The sequence below is a fragment of the Varroa destructor genome, unplaced genomic scaffold (assembly GCF_002443255.2).
Source record: "Varroa destructor unplaced genomic scaffold, Vdes_3.0 BEIS01000007.1, whole genome shotgun sequence".
NCBI lineage: Eukaryota > Metazoa > Arthropoda > Arachnida > Mesostigmata > Varroidae > Varroa > Varroa destructor.
The window spans coordinates 13,364,909-13,381,475 of record NW_019211460.1 but is presented as its reverse complement, the minus strand read 5'-3'; the positions used below and the strand labels follow the sequence as shown (position 1 = coordinate 13,381,475).

General features: G+C 39.3%; 1 protein-coding gene and 1 long non-coding RNA gene across 25 annotated transcripts in view; one reads left to right on the top strand and one right to left on the bottom strand.

Annotated features, from left to right (window-relative positions):
• The window catches only part of LOC111253600 (uncharacterized protein ZK1073.1), a 183,078-nt gene extending 174,045 nt beyond the window's left edge, over positions 1-9,033 (top strand). For 20 of the 22 annotated variants that reach the window (XM_086973958.1, XM_086973963.1, XM_086973967.1 and 17 more), the window contains 5 exons: positions 1,097-1,208; positions 1,688-1,726; positions 2,181-2,316; positions 2,671-2,722; positions 3,255-9,033. In XM_086973958.1, coding sequence (XP_086830084.1) covers positions 1,097-1,208; positions 1,688-1,726; positions 2,181-2,316; positions 2,671-2,722; positions 3,255-3,409 — 494 coding nt within the window. In that variant the 3' untranslated portion in view covers positions 3,410-9,033. The remainder of the gene's footprint in view (positions 1-1,096; positions 1,209-1,687; positions 1,727-2,180; positions 2,317-2,670; positions 2,723-3,254) is intronic. The other 2 variants (XM_086973957.1, XM_086973962.1) reach the window with 1 other exon arrangement.
• A 1,744-nt stretch (positions 9,034-10,777) lies between these two features.
• LOC147754342 (uncharacterized) lies at positions 10,778-16,514 on the bottom strand. Of its 3 annotated transcripts, XR_015316872.1 has the most exons (4): positions 16,172-16,514; positions 12,878-13,024; positions 12,515-12,605; positions 10,778-11,041 (listed from the first exon to the last, which is right to left on the bottom strand). It is a non-coding gene; the product is annotated as an uncharacterized LOC147754342 (long non-coding RNA). The 3 variants fall into 3 exon arrangements; XR_015316871.1 differs by lacking the exon at positions 10,778-11,041 and having other exon boundaries at positions 11,924-12,605; XR_015316873.1 differs by lacking the exon at positions 10,778-11,041 and having other exon boundaries at positions 11,924-12,605; positions 16,376-16,514.
• Between the last annotated feature and the right edge of the window lie 53 nt (positions 16,515-16,567).

Genomic DNA, 16,567 nt, shown 5'->3' with positions numbered 1-16,567 from the left:
TCGTTTGCTTGCTTTTGATCGACTGGAATGACTATAGGAAACGTTGTGCTACTATATGATGTTCCTAATTAAGATTTCGAATTACCGACTTCAATTTGGTAATGAAATCGCTTGAAAAAAAACTGGGTTCTATGTCTATAGGGGCACAGAATGCTCGCCTTAGAGCTTCATACAAGTGGCAAAACGATATTGAACGATACTTACACTGGTAGAGTTTAATTCTATACGCAGCTCATTATCCGCGCCTGGAAGCAGCAAACAGGAGACGCGAAGCAAAACCCCTTTTTCCTAACCGCTGCTGAGACATACACGCCACTGCAATATATACCAGTTCGGCACAAGTTGTTCCCTTCGAACGGTTGCTTGTTAGTAAATATCATTGTTGGGTGTTGTTGTTGCTGCTGCTTTTCATCCTAAGCTAGTCCGTGAATATGATCATCCAGTTAGGTTGATTTTGCTATGTTTGCAGCGAAAAGTTTCCTTTATCCATCACTGAACTAGCGTATTTAGACTAGATTGGCCTAAAAGCACCTGCAACATTCGTAGTGTTTTTACCAAGCCCGTAGCAGAACACGGTAGAGACCAGCTGCTGCCACTGGCGTTGCTGCTTGACTAAACGACTAGATTAGGAAGAGCGAAAGAAAAAAACTACAGATTGTAAAAAATAGCGAGTAGCTAGTTACTCATTAAATTCTAATAGAACTACCCCAAGTAGTCACACTCCTTCCAATAGCTACAAGTGCTTTGCCGAATATGCCCGTCAACCAAACAGACGAACCATACATAGTTTTGAATCTAGCGAATAAATTTTAAGTAAGTCATAAGCAATAGGCCAAAGGCCGATCAGAAGTAAATCATACTTTGAAAGCGCGCCTTATATATATTGCTCCTTACGAAAGTCGCTTTGGTTGACAGGCAGGACCCTGTAGCAGAACTACAAAATGCTTTACACTCCGCTGTGCGAACGGACACACAAATCGATGCGGACGCAATAGATACTAACATGCAAATTATTATATCTTGTCTCGTACCAAAATGATGTTTTTGCATTTCGTCCACCTGTCACGCCACCCGCAACCCGTCCGTTCCTTTCTGCAGCACCTTGAAATGGTGGATAATAAAGAAACGCTTATCAGCGAATACACTGAGAAGCTGAAGAAGCAAATCAACCCCCGCAACCTCAAGAAATACGTTCAGTCTTACATGAAGTAAGTAACAAAAGGGCTGCACCAACTCGATTGATAAACTACAACAACTCGACGACTATATCTGATGTATTGACCACGCTCAATAGGGAGCTTCAACATTGGCAATGGCTGTTTTCTTTTTACTTCGATTCCAATAGTTACTAGAGCGTTCAACTTTCCTAAATTGATTTAGTGGCATTGAATTAATCAGAGCACTTAGCAAAAAGTCAGCTAAATGTTTCGAGTTTTACGTCCGGCATCGCCGTTAGGCATTCCATCAGACGGCTGGCTGGCTCCCAGCACGAAACGAAGCGTGTCTATGCCCACATTCGAGCCTAGACCACCACGTGTCCCTAAGTTAGCAGGCAAGTATGTTATCCACTGTTCTATAACAGGGACCGCAAAAAGTTACCTGAACCAAATCTGTCGTACCCTTAGACGACCAAGCATTGAGACTAATACATTAAACCATTATCTATCCTATGCCCGTTTCTGTCCAGCCGCAAGGATATCAGCTCGATGATCGCCAATAACCTTAAGTAAGTTTTAATCATTTTACGATACAATAAACATACGTAGCACGGAGTGGTATTTAGGTTGCCCCGCCTCACTCATTATGCATCCCCGGCTTATGTTCATTCTATTGGCTTTGAGTTAGCGATGCCTTCTTCGTTTGAGAAACCTGCTTTAGTATGTCGATAGCTATATACGCAGAATCATTTTTTCAAAGATCTATAATTATCTTATATATGGGCTTCAGCAAACGTTTAGTTGCCCACTAAGGCAATAGATAATACGCTGTACCATCTAGTTACAATGGATTTTCTTTGCATCGTTTACAAGTTACTTTTCGTGCACTTTACTCACGCTTATTCCCACTTTAAAGTGGCGGAATTATATATTTGGGCTCGGAGAGGATTAGCTTTACCTCCACAACCCGAACGATTCAAACTAAGACGAAACTTCGTAACCCAAGTTTGTTCGCGGTTTCAGAAACGTTGACATTCTGCTGGTTACTGGCAGCAAAGCTGCTTATGCGACTGAGGTGGAAAAAGAATATCAGAAAATGGGAAAAGAGAAGACGTCCATCCTTAAGATCAACGATGTCGCCGACCTGATGCAGGAAGCTGTAAGCTGATCAAATGTTCCATCATTTTCTTGTTATTTCTCTGTGTATTTGTCTAATCATCTTGGTTTTCGTTCGTAAACGACTCGATCTAGAGATTCAAACTCAAACCAAACGAATTGTTAAAACTTTATGAGAATAGAGGTTGGTTTTCGTTTAGATCGCTGTTCTATTTGATGGATTTCAGAGATTCTAGGCTGTTATCCTCATTTTAGATGTATTTCAGACTTAGGCATCTTAGATGCAGATTGTTTGCATTATATTTCTATATACGAACCACTCTATGGTTTCTGTCGGAAGTTTCACTTGACGATAATAATAATAATGATACAATTTATCTTGAATGTCTAATCACAGCCCGAGAAGTTGGCCCAAAGTCTCCTGCTTTTCGTCAAGGGACTGGGATTCCGTAAGTAATTTTAACTAACGTAATAAAAATATAGGGGCATCTGAGCAAAGGTGCTTGGATCAAGTTTTTGTTAATTTTCGAGTTATTTCTATTTCCCTCTTCGGATACCCCTAAAATTTACCTGAATATCCAAAGGAAATTTGCAACCTTTAAAAAAGCTTATGTACACCATATAAAAGAGCTCTGTGTCTGACATGCACACATATAGTCATAATACAAACAGAACCGGCGAACTTAATTATTAATTCTCCATGTAAAGACAGGCCAATCTTTTCGATTTGAGCGGCGGTTAAGTTAGGCCCTTGGCAGGGAAAACCTTCGTGTGAACCCTTAAAATTGTCTAACTATTAAAATTAATTCGCACATTTGCATTCATATACATACACATGCACCAAGAACATACCTCACAATAAAGGCAATCAACATAGGTCCTGAATACCATGCGTTACTGTGATGACATTTCCGAATCAGGGATAGAACTTTTCTCTACGTTCTCAACGTTTGTATCCATTGTTCCATTGCTTACCTTTAGTGACCTCCATCACCCTTCCGGGTGTAGAAAGGCAGCGAACCTTCTCCGGGGGTGATCACAAGATGCTGGGCGCCGTAGGCCGTCGAAGGACGCTCTCGATGGAGGAGTACGACCTGCCGCGTCCGCGCAGGACTTCCCTCACCGCCAACAAGTGAAGCACTACGTGAACAACCAATCAAGCGGCCACCCTGCAGCAATGACTGCCTGATGTGACCTATCTACATGTCTTCATGTCATAACCGCATGTCCCCGTTCCCACTGGTGCCGATCGCTCTTAACTCCTAATTATGTCGCACTTCTTTCCTCTTCTAAAATCCCTCCCTGGTATGCCCAGCCTCATTCAATCCTAAAAAAGTAGAGCTGGTAAAACGAGCTTCCTCCCTAGGAAAGAATTGTCAGAAGACAAGAGTTCCATCAGATCCTTCACAACATACATCCGCCACATGTTGGTTCAGGTAAACCGAGCCGAGTGCTTGTCTTATTGTGGTCAAGTCGTACTCGCTGCTATTTATTTCCAACTAACTCCAGTTACTTATGTCGATGTGAGACATTTTGATAAGGTTGCATTCTAACAATAGTTGACTTATGTTATTCGAAGTTACTTTTTCGTGCTGCAGAATTAGATAGGCAGAAAATCTCTATAATTTACTGCAATATACGCATACTTTTATTTGTTGTGCGCTTTCTATGCATCTGCTTATTAGCATCGATCATACTAGGGACACTTGTGGTTTTCCGTCGGTCGTGCTCCTCCTCTGAAAAAAAAAACCCGAAATGGTATCAGTCGCAATAATTGTTCGTGTTATTGGCGAAATATTCGTGTTAGGTTCATTAGCTTTGTTTTTTTTGTCGTTATTTTTAGAATGGGTCCTTGCCTCAGGACAGATCCTCCTAGCCATGTTTTCTTTATCGAGAGCAACTATTATAAGTTATTATCTATATATGATAGATGCTAATGTTTTCACCTATGTTATTACTATGAACACTTGGTTTAGCACGAAACCGATGATGTCATCTCTTATATTTATCCATCTATATATATGTATACATATATATACATATATATATATATAAGCGATTCGGTATTTAAGCTGTATAGCCAGTACGCATTTAGATATCTGTTCTTTCCCAAAACTAACTAATTAAAGATCACTAAGTTCCTTGGGGTCGAGTAGATTTCTTATTAGGACTCGTTTGCTTGTATAGTTGTTGTTCCGAAAAGCTATAAACACAATTATAAACAACTGCAAGTAGCTAGTAATTTTGTTCTAAGAGTTTATATGATTGGATATTGCTATTCAGTTATTGTGTTTAGTCATTGTCTTGATGATCTACGGCTCTCGTCTTTGCTAGAGCTGATTTATAAACTTTCTCTATTTTTGCTAATAAATACTTACGTTAGTCTAGATCATTACGGCAAAAATATGCTTAATTCAGTGTAATTCCCCTCTGAAAAGCCTATTGCTGTACTATATACCTATATCAAAATAGCCAAAAAGGTAAAAACGAGCACAATGAAGGCACACCCTCAACTAGTTTGTATTTTGTCGAAAATACGATTTTTCGATTGGATAGGTACAAGTCAGAAGCAAAAATCAGACGGCTGCAATAAAACGATAAAAATTAGCTACACATCCTTCATTACTCCCTGACCTGCTTCTCCTCGGTACTGCGTAAGTGGTCGAGCCTCTTTGAATCTGCCCGATAAAAGCTACTGAATGGACAAGGCTACTATAACCATAAGAATGTTTATCCTGTACAGGTTGATCCGTTGAAAGACGGACAGTTCTCCCCTGACAGCCTCCATCTTTTTACACCTCAATTGGATGCAAGTAACCTAGTTACCAGCACTCGGTGTTGTGCATATGATTCATTTCCGTCACAAAAACATACGCTACCCGTTATCTCTCAAGGAATCAGCGTTGTTGTTTATACGATGATGAGTGTGTGACAAAAAAATAAAATGAAAGATAAACAAACACACACACACACACGCTCACGCATACATACAGAAAATTAAGATCAGATCGTTTTTGTTCACCTGTACAACATCGGTCATGACCTAAGCGCTAAGAGTGCGCGCGTAGCCAAAAACCGCGTTATCGATTATTGCCCAATATCCTTCGCGACATCCGCGACGGTTTCATCGATCCGGTACATTATGTAATTTTGGGGCTACCATTCTTGCAAATGCATACATCTTTCTGATGTTATGTGGTCTTATTTCTCTACACACAGGCAGAATATTATCTAAATTGATGTACAGCCGTCCCTCCCGTTGATGCTCGATTCGTGTTGTGGGCATATAAGTTTTCTAAGGTCAGTTTAAATCGATAGCTTCACACTATCTGTTCAACGTTGTTAAAACTGCATCGAAGGCCTTTAAGCTACTAATGGTAAAATTGATTTCGAGAGACTGAACCAAAAAAGACATTCGCACTCGGACAAAGACACGCAGCTAATGTTCTCTAATATGAGCATCCCCTATGTCATAGGTGAGTTTCTTCTCTCTATGAAACATATCTTCGAGCATATGGCAACGACCTGAGTTGCCATGAAGATTACTGTAGACGACAGTTTTTGCTGCTTTGTACCAGTCAGCCTGTCGCTTAACTAACATCTTATAACCGCTTAGAGTCCCGCTGCTACCATTAATAGCTGTTATACTTCTTAAGCCTTCGCCATAGCGGCTGTATTCTTACGTATCTGTAGCACACGATGTCAACCCACCAAAATAGGAGTTCTTCTATCCCTGAGTACCCTATCGTTCCTTGTTCTCACGGCTGTTATGGTAAAAACGCCCCTTCTACGACACTCATCATCTGCCAAGCACTCACTTCTTTTGCCCGTCAATTTCCTCTCATTCCTTTCCGTTCTATCTGCATTCACTATTCTACGCGCGTTCCTTTGTTGACTCTCCTTAAACCGCTTTACCCTACCCTCCCCTCCCCTCCCCTCCCCTCCCCTGCCCTCCCCCAGATACCCCCTGCTCCTAACCCCGGTTCACGACTAACTTTCACTTCAACTATGAGGACATGTGCGAACATCAGTGCGTTCTTCGGGAGACCTCCAGCCCAATGGGCGGAGATTTGCGATCTGTTTGAATCTGATACCTGTGAGCTTGTTAAGCCAACGGATTATCAGGCAATAGCGGCACTTGTCTGCAACAGTTTCACTATGGAACAAGGTCAAGAACGACAAAATGAGAAAAACATAAAATTATTTTTTATTTACTAACGCTATTAATATTAATTATTACTGCTACAGAAAAAAAAACACTATAGGGCAATAGCAGACGGTTGTTCTGGTCTACCGTGTTCATCATGCAGCTATTATACCAGTACTGAATGGCGGCTATTTGTCAACTGTGTATTATAGTTAATGGAGCCAGAAATACGTTGACTAGATTCGCTCTAATCTATTAGTGTTCTTTAATAATTCACACACTTCTTTACTGCTATTTACTATTATATATGAGTATTACTGTTATTATGAGTACTCTATTGTTCTATCATTATTGTTAGAATCTAAGCGCTATGTACTACGTACGACTAATCAATCCTCTTCATAATTTCATAGTAGCAGACGACGAACACTATAATAACGTTACTAAATATAGCCAAAGGTAGCTAGTGAGGTCTTCAACGGCAGGAAGAAACGGAAAGAACGAAAAACGACGCGTAATATCGCATGCTGTTCAAGCCGCAACAGCTCTGTAGTGTCAACTGAGCAAAAAGAGGATGCACAAAACTACTCAAAAAATTACAGGAAGACTTAGAAACGCTGCGAAATAGAAAAGCGGCGTTCCAGGGTGGGTCGCTGAGCTGCCGTGCTATAATCACAACAAAATGAGGGAAATACCAATACGTGAGGTAAACACGCACGGGATGGGGAGATGATAGCACCAGAGACTTGGGACCAAAAGGTCTCCGGTTCCAATCCGGTTAGCGCTTTCATGCAAATTGTGTCCTTTACTTGAAAATATATTAATGAGGTAAACAATTGAAACTTTATTCACACGGAAGTCTAGAATGGAAAATAGAGTTAATTTCTTCATGCGTCTCTAGATGTGACAACATCCTCCCCAGCCCCTAGACGTTGCCTGTGAGTCGTGGTCACCAAACATCGATTATAAGGAAAAAAGACCCGAGTCAACAAAGTCTCGGTAACAACGAAATCAGTTTCTGATCATACTTCAAACATCAGTATAGCGCTCGTTTAAATTGTATTTAATAATACAATAGCAAAGAGAAAACGTCAGCGACGTAAAAATGATAACAACAACAGACACAATGGCAATTAAATTTGAAACACTAATCAAGTTCTTATAGCGATGGCATTGTATTGCATCAAGTACTGCGATAATAATAACGTCGGTGTTTTTACGTCTAAATACCGCCATTAGGGTGAAGTTAGTGAATGTAACTTTTACAAGCCCGTTTAGTACGGTCAGCATCAGGTTCAATGAAATACAGTATACACGATTGGGCAAACAAAAAACATAATTAGAAAAAATATTACGAATAAACATAGGAACACCGGACCACGCTACTACCAGACAAAGTATGACCGATGACAATGAATCGTAAGCAGCGCCGCATGAGTCACATGCTATAAACTGAGCGCTTGTGTGCATCGAATGAAATTGATAACTTAGATTGACAATTGGCTTGGGTAATGGAACGATATGTAAGAAAAGCATAAAAGATTAGCATGACTACCATAAAATGTCCACACCTCCTATGGCCAAACGGTCGCTGAAAGCTCGAAAATACAGGCGACTCGTACAGATGCAACTCGCCCTTCGTTGCCGGGGGGCAGTGATTGATACCTGATACTATAATACTATAATCTGATCTTAGAAGATTGAAGCCCCAGTTTATTTGCGTTTCCGAAAGGTCCATTGTCGAAGTATTGGGAGCCGGGAAAATTATGATACCGGGAGAAAGCCATACATCATCACAATGTCAACCCAGCTCCACAACTGAGATTGATAAAGAAAGTTGTTTGCTATTAATATTCGAAAACTCAAACAGTGAATTCCAGTCTCGAGTTCTCATGATGTGCACCGTCGTAATAGACCGAAAGCAGTCCCGTGAGATGCCGCTGTGGCATCTCGTCCGCTGGCTGTATAGGGTCTGTTGCAGGATCCTTGATTATAACCATGATGGTTCAGTTCATGACAATAACGCTTCATAGAATCCTGAGACAATATTATATGAATTAGTCGAAATACGACACAGCGAAGGTTTGCTATCTAGTTGGTAGGTTATGAAGGATGCATAAAGAAGGTCCAGATGCAGTTATACGACTATGATACTCTAATACTATTATAAAATAGCTACTGATTCAGTTAGAGGTTCAAGACCTCATGGTACTACTAACTATTCAACCATGGACTCTATAAAATATAAAATAAAACGCTATTTCGAGATAAACATGATGACAAAAGGGATGAAGAGAGTTACAATAACAGCTATAATTATTATGTTGCTAATATTGATATACGATAAGATTGAAAGATTATGATAGGCAACTATTATATATATATATATATATATACGATTTGTATAAAATAGTGTGAAGTGACAAAAAGCCAGCGAGCGACAAAGAAAACGCGTGTAATCAGAATATATCCCATAAATAGCACCATGGAGCGAGAACCGAGAGAAAAAGGTCCTACAGCATGCCTCTAAAGGCATGTCGATAGTGATAATACCGACATAATTATTTGGATATATTGTGCCGTCGCAATAAAGATAATCGTTATCAAAGCCGTGGCAAAGTGTTCTCAATTTGCGCTTACAGACTTTCCTGATCCCGAAAAAAAAGAGCTGATATAATAAGTGAATTCGCATAATTTCGAAGTATTCAAAGTAAGCCTTATCCGGCGCAATATTAGTACGGAACACTTTTCAACACTGTTAAATAAACAAAGGGTGAATATATCCGAAATATTTCGATGAATTTCCGCCGTACTTTGCCGAAATATTGAGCGCCAATTCAACACGTTTTATTTACCAGTTTGATGTCGCACTTTACCTCCGAACAGGTGAGACGATACCAACTCACAACTGGTTCCGAATCTTCAATAATATATTAAATACTAAGTTTTTGCGGCACTTTTTATACTATGGTTACAATTTTGGGCCAGTAGTTTACGGAATGGATTTCATAAGGGATAACACAAACTCGTAACCGTTTATGTACGGCCGTAGAAATACTATTGAGTTTACTTTCTTGACCAAATGTTATTTAGAATCGCCTTCAGAGAAATTCGGATAGTTGCAACAATGACTATGAGATCTTAATGTCAAGTGGTAAGGACGTTTAGTTTTACAGACGGCAAATACTAGTATACGCCAGTTATAAATAACGCATGCATAGACAATACTATACATTTCCAACAGCTTCTGTATTCGTCTCAGGTTGAATAACGGCTACCATCAAAAAGTTAGGTAACTAAATTATGTAAAGAAATTATCTAAGATTTCTCTGAAACAACAAGAAATATGTATAATACGAACACGTGTCTAAATCCATGTCTGAAGTAAATATAGTAGTAATTTTTTTCTACTTTTTCAGTACCTACAGTTTTCATCTCTATTCGAGTTTGTCATAGATAAGTTACATTTTTATATGTTTTTTTTTTGCACAGAATGGCAACTTCGTTTAATTATAATTATCCTTACAAATGCTGTCATATTCCTAATCTATGACCTGCATTAGCGCATTGAGAAATGATTCTAGAAAGTTTGCTGATAGACCCATATTTTAGAATTAGACGCGACATGAGGTTCAGCATAGTCTAGGAGTTATTCCACCAAATATATTTATTCTTAACAGAAATATAGAAAATTAGTCGAGCAGACCGATTGCCTTCAGTGCAACACATTACTGTGGATCCAGTTAAAAACAATATGTTTTCTGTTGTACCCTGTCTTCATACGAATTTATAAAAACATGCCGTATGGCAAATCATCTGCACTGGGCGCAACATGATTTTCGAGGAGTGCAATGGATCTTGGACTCATTATACTGACTATACTGAGTAGATTTATCATGGGTTTATCTCAAATCGAACTTAATTATTAAGTTATAATAATAATAATAATAATAGTGCTTTGATGTATTTGCGCAAGCACATTTGTTAACATGCTGTGCATACTAGTAAGCCTTGATGCACCTTGATGAATTAGTTACAATAAAAAGCCGATGTTTTTATTATTCAAGTTGATTATCGGAGGCCGATGACGGCTTATTATGTCGCTGTTCACAGAAGCTCAATTAAGAGGAACTTTCAGAAAGTCGAAGCGAGCACTTGTACACACGTAACGTACGAGTGTGAGAGCAAAATGCGAGCTAATCCTGATCTAGGCTCACCGACATCAACGAACAGAAAAAATCCACCCTGACACAGTAGACATGTTTAGGTAGACTACCTTTGTATGACAACATTCTGTCTAAATTGTTTGTCTACACCTATCAGATGCGAAGAGCCATCTATCTCTATAGAACTCAGCGGACACAAATACTTACCACAATTTAATCCGTTCAGCAATTGCTTGAGTCATTATTAAACATTGGCAAACTTTTTGTCACGAGATGACGGCAGCCATTATAGAACAATGTGTCAATCTTAAGGCCCATAATAGCCTACCTGTTTGAAGGGTGCGTTTTTCGGTTTTTACATTCGTTGCTTAAGCCGTTAGGCGTTGCTTCGGATGGTGTCTATGTCCAGATTTAAAATTGGACCACCAGGTCTTCCTGCGTATTATTAATATCACCTAAAAATATGAAATTTAATAGAGCCACCTCGTATTGACGGGATTTGCTAAGGAGGTCAGTCTAAGTAGTACAAACGCATATTTGAGAAGCCTGATTGTTCATTGTAACAATTGCAAAATAGAAATTCGCTAAGTCTCAGGTTTGTGCGCCAGGACCCGATGGTTCGTTTTGTGCTTTCTATCACTGTAACCTTATTATGTAGAAAGGTTTATGTTTTCTATAGAAAGGACGAGGAGCTTATCTAACCATCCACCGGTGATTATTTTAAGTGCGTGACCCGAAAAGGCATTGACGGACTACCCTCGTCAGTCGCTAGGACTAGGTGTCTACAGAATTGCAGGCTTTTACTGTTCGTTTTTATCGCCATGGTTGTCGCACTCTACATCATCGTTTGAGAAGGAGCCAATGGTGAGGGAAGTGTGCTTTTGTGAGCTAAGTAACGATAAATCTAATAAGGCTTTACATTATATTTGTGACTCCAACATACTCCTGTCTGTGGGAAATTGGGTAACTGGTTAGAAGGACTGCAGGAGCATACACATTCTGTACTGTGGTGCAGAACACACAGCTCCGCGACGATGCGGAGGTGACGTGTTGATCTGTTAACCTTAGAAACACGTAAGGTAACCTAGGTTAAAAACCAAGTATAAGCAGAATTTGCTGCGTGCTCGAAAGAGCCAGCCAGCTGAAGCAGTGCTTCGCGGCAGTACCGGACGTAAAACTCCAGACATTCGAGTAGACGATATTAGCTATATGACGGTGTCGGGTTCGAATATCGAGGTCACCTATCGGATGTGTCAATTGCAGGCATTTTAAGCGTAACTTTTACCTACTTATAGGTACAGTGCCTGTTTGCCATGATAATTATATCACAGCTGGATTTATATAGGCTGAAAACGTTAAGCGGTCTCCATAATTTGTACAGTTGAATATTTCCCGAGAGCTCTACATCGTATCGTTTCAAAAAAATGGGTCATGAGTAATGCGAGTCGCTTGGTAAGAACGTCAGCTTGGACGGCTGAACATACATTTAGAAAGAACAAAAATTGCTGGTCCAAGATTGGCCAGAGACATGCAATACAAACAGGTGCGACCAGGTTAAGACACAAAATCTGGAAGGAATTTTAGTTTCGATTGATTGACATCCTCTACAGAACTACCAATGGGGTCTATCGGGGACCATCTGTACTTATCGAATGGTTACATACATAAACAACTGATTCATTTGTCGTGCTTAGGTTTCTTAGGCTTCTGAGCATAGATTAAAGAGACTCTAGTTATTGTAGTAAAGCCATTCATGTTACTGGATCAAACGATACTAATGGAATTACTTATTACAGTAGTGAAATGAACCTCAGAAATAGAAATGGAGAAACAATGCGAAATAGGTCAATGTCGACACAGAGGACGCGACTAAGTGAGTCCATGAAGCTGAACGGTTGCCGAAATCGTAAAGATAATGGTGGACATACTATTTGAAGACTGAAGTGTACCGACGAGCAAATAAAAAGGACGCTTCGCTTCTAAGGGAAACTGGCGTCTGCTGCACATGTGAGCCATCATCTGTAATAAAGGCGCACTCATATACGGAGTGAAGTCGTTAGAAACATGAAATCCGTCGGAAACAAAAGTTACGTACACACGTTATTCTACTGATTCGTACCAAGTTTAACCTAACTCACCCTTTGCTATACGACGTTGGCAGCTCGCTATTGCCTCGGGACGCACAATGTCGCCTGTAATTACGGCCTACATTTTTTTTTACAGCCACCTCTCTGAATTGAAGCGTACTATCCTACTGAAATGTTTGTTAATAACACTGTGTCATGTGTTACCGTTTCAACTTGATTCACCACGAAGTCGTCACCCAACGAAGCGTTGCTGGGAAGTTCTAGTTGTATGCGTGCCAATGCTGACCACGGTCCCACCCGATAATCACTCGATTATCTACTGCAGCGATCGAATATAAGGCGTCGTTGTACCTGAGGAACAAGCATGCCGAACGATATCGATGTCCTTAAGGGTGAGCGCTTGTTCAGAACACTGACTAACAATTTGTGTAATTTTAAGTGCATATATAACTCAAACGAATTGTTCAGATCCTAATTACACAGGACATACCCCCCCCCCCCCCCGATCCTTCACAGCAATCGCTTCGGCAAAACAGCTTAATTTTATACCTCTAGTATCTTAAGATAATTTTCAATTTTATTGTTCTTTGAACCCGTATTATCAAACATGATGCTTTCGTATAATATATATTTAGCTGTATAATAAACGCTATTAATAGTCTTCAACCGGTATTACACAAGAGTATCAGGCTATTTGCCAATTCGAACCTATGCGGCACAATAAATAAGGACTTTTTTTCTTTTCGCTTAACAAGCGAAATACATATGGATTATTTTTTAGATTTGGCAAATCGAACGCAATTGTTCCCAGAGTTTGGCTCTGGGATCTGGGGAAATCGGGCTGTACTTAATATACGCCAGTTCTGCTGTTCTATGGAAGTCGTGATCGCATATCGTCGATGACGTTCGTTTGACTATTAGTCTTGAATCTAACAGTAAGTCTATCGTTCATGTGATGGCCTATGGCTGTGTCCTTAGACGTGGCCAGCCACAACCCTCGGCTACCTAAAAACAAAATGTTTCAAGCTTAGATGAGCATAGAAGCTCTTCGTTTTATGCTAGAAGGGGCCAGCCACCTGAAGTCCATCATGCAAAGTGTGGATAGTCAGTGGCAAAACTTTCTTGCCGGTTAACTTATGTGACAGATCATTTTGACTTTTCTTTTCTTCGAAAAATGCATTATTGAAAAACGCGATTGCATCATTGATCTTTGGGCTCATAAGGGGCTTGAGTTGAAGGAACTTGAATGTCTTGTTTTTAAAGATCCAAGATACAATAATGTGTCGACACGTATGTCCGAACTAATTCATGTTAGCAAAGAAAGCTATATATAAAGAAGAGCTAAACTTGCGTAATCTATATGTTTCTGTTAAAGAAAGCACGCTGGTTAAGCTGAAAGATTACAACAGGACATCCATTCAAGCGTTCCAAAAGTTACTTTTATCTAAATTTAATTTTCCTGCGAACGGAATAAAGCTAGGTAAAAACAAAAAAGAAGCTAGCTATACTAAACAACATCTATACAATTGTTAATGTATGAAATTTACAGATTAACTCTGTAGTAGAGGAATAGGGGTTCAGCACAAGCTGTCATACAAAGCTGCGAATCGGGAATTTAAGGCTGGTGCCTGTTAAAAGCAATAAAGCCTTTCTAGCTTTCTAATCTCGCTTTTTGTTATTTACTAACGAGAAAGATTTAGCACCGCTAAATCCTGCGCTTTTTCGATTACTTTTTATGGACAGTCGAAATTTAGGACATAAAGCCGAAATCAATGCTGCCACTGCGCTACTTTTCTGTAAATTTAAAAATTACCTACCTTTTACTACTGGTACCAAAAAACCGTAGGCCTCTCTTACAATAGCGATATAATGGCCTTGGATATCTGCACACCGTAATCTAGATCGTCGTAAATGCAATCCATTCAGTGATTATCTTTTATTGGCCAGCATTTTTTCGGTAATAACCAAGAAAAGTTCTACTAAAAGGACAACTTTAATTGAATTATAAACTGAGCTAGGTATCTGTGAATTTGGCCATTTCGAGCGCGCAAGATCTGTTGTTTTATTTGCTTAAATAAGCCAGAATTCGTGATTTAGCATCGTTTCTGCGTCAGAATATCTGAATGTCGTTGACAGTTATAACTACTGCTAGAGAACGTTGCGCCTTTATCTCTGATTCATCCGAATTGAATAAACCCACATAATTGTGGTTATATACTTCAGTGGGGCAAATAAGTACATTGTTAGAGCTCTAGCGACTATACTCTGAGACGTTGCATAAAAAAACGCAAGCATGTCGCCAATTTAGACGGAGCGGCAGCAGGACTTTTCAGTCGATTGAATGGTAACGACTACAGAAGGTGCCATCGTATATCCACAAATTTATAAGGAATGTCAATAATAATAATAAAAAAACAGCCCTCAGTCTTGACAGGTATTCATAACAGTAGTCTGCAAGACTATATATATATATATATATGATATTGAAGATATAGATATTGATATAAGAAGATATTGTTATTTTAAGGTAATAAGTAGTAGTCCATTAAATCGGCGGGGAAATTCCGATGCGTATAAAAGTTGAACTGAGACCAAATCCTGGCTGGCGGCTTTGCAAAGAAACATGTCGTAGGTAAGTTGACATAAACCGTCAACAAAGTTCCGACCTCGTTCGTTCATCTTAGAGGCAATTGCCCTGCGATTCATGAACATTGCTGGCGTAACGGATATATTATGAAGTTTTGTTGAAGTACGTTTGAACTAGATTCAAACATACTTTCCGCTAAATGATAAATATGCACTATATATTCAGAATCCGGAGACAAGCATAATGGTTTTTTTCTCAATTACGTTGATTTAAATACGAAGCAGCTCCGTTTGGTATAACCCTATTATGTCGTTCTATTTCTATAACATGTCGGCGGCGGCGGCGGCTGCTGCTGTTTTCGCCCTTTCAAATGACTACCAAGTAATTCTATTATCATTCATGTATCTTACACACTTCCTGAGTGTTGTCTAGCTCAGAAAGCTCTTATTGCACACGCAATACCCAAGTCCAGACGTAAACGCAAAACACAAATCATCTCCTTTATTACCAATTAAATAAAATAACATGTAAAGGTTATTAACATCGTGTTGTTATTAACTGCCCAGAAATCAATATAAAGCGTAACGCTCGGACAGCTACATACAATACAGAGGAAAACTTATCTTAGCAACTTATACGGCTGTATATGTATTTCTCTTCTGTCCAATAACAGTTCGACATGTATTCAAGTCAAGCTATTTTTAGCGACAGCACTTCAAGCGCTATGGTTTTGACAGTTTTTTTTTTTTTTTTTAGAAGAAACACTAACAGATCTAAAGTCAGAAATGATCGTAGCGGACAGGGAAGATGTACGTGAAAATTCTGAGGCGATATGCACAAGTGCATCTGTTTCGATTTTTAATGCAATACCATGGATTAGAGGTTGCTTAGACTGGGTCATAAAAACTTACCTATAGTTAGAAAAGGTGGGCAATAGATTCACTTTGAGAAAGTCCGTATTTATGTTTTCTTTTGTTTTTTTTAAGCAAGTCTTTAAAGCTTAATTTCATGGGTCCAGCAACGGCGCAGAAATTCACGCTTAACTTCTACTATGCGTACCGAATACAGGCTTTCAACGTATTAAATTATTATCATAAGCGATGCCAATAACTTACATCTTGACGTATTATATATACTCAAGCAATTTCATTACTCTTATTAATGTGTCTGAACATGCGTTTTTTAAATATCAAAACACTGCGAATTATCTCCATAAATGACTATGTTTTTAGTGTAATTTAGGGTGTCAGCGATTCTGCTCTGAAGAAAAAATCACAAATACCTATAGTGGAAAGAAGAAATAAGAG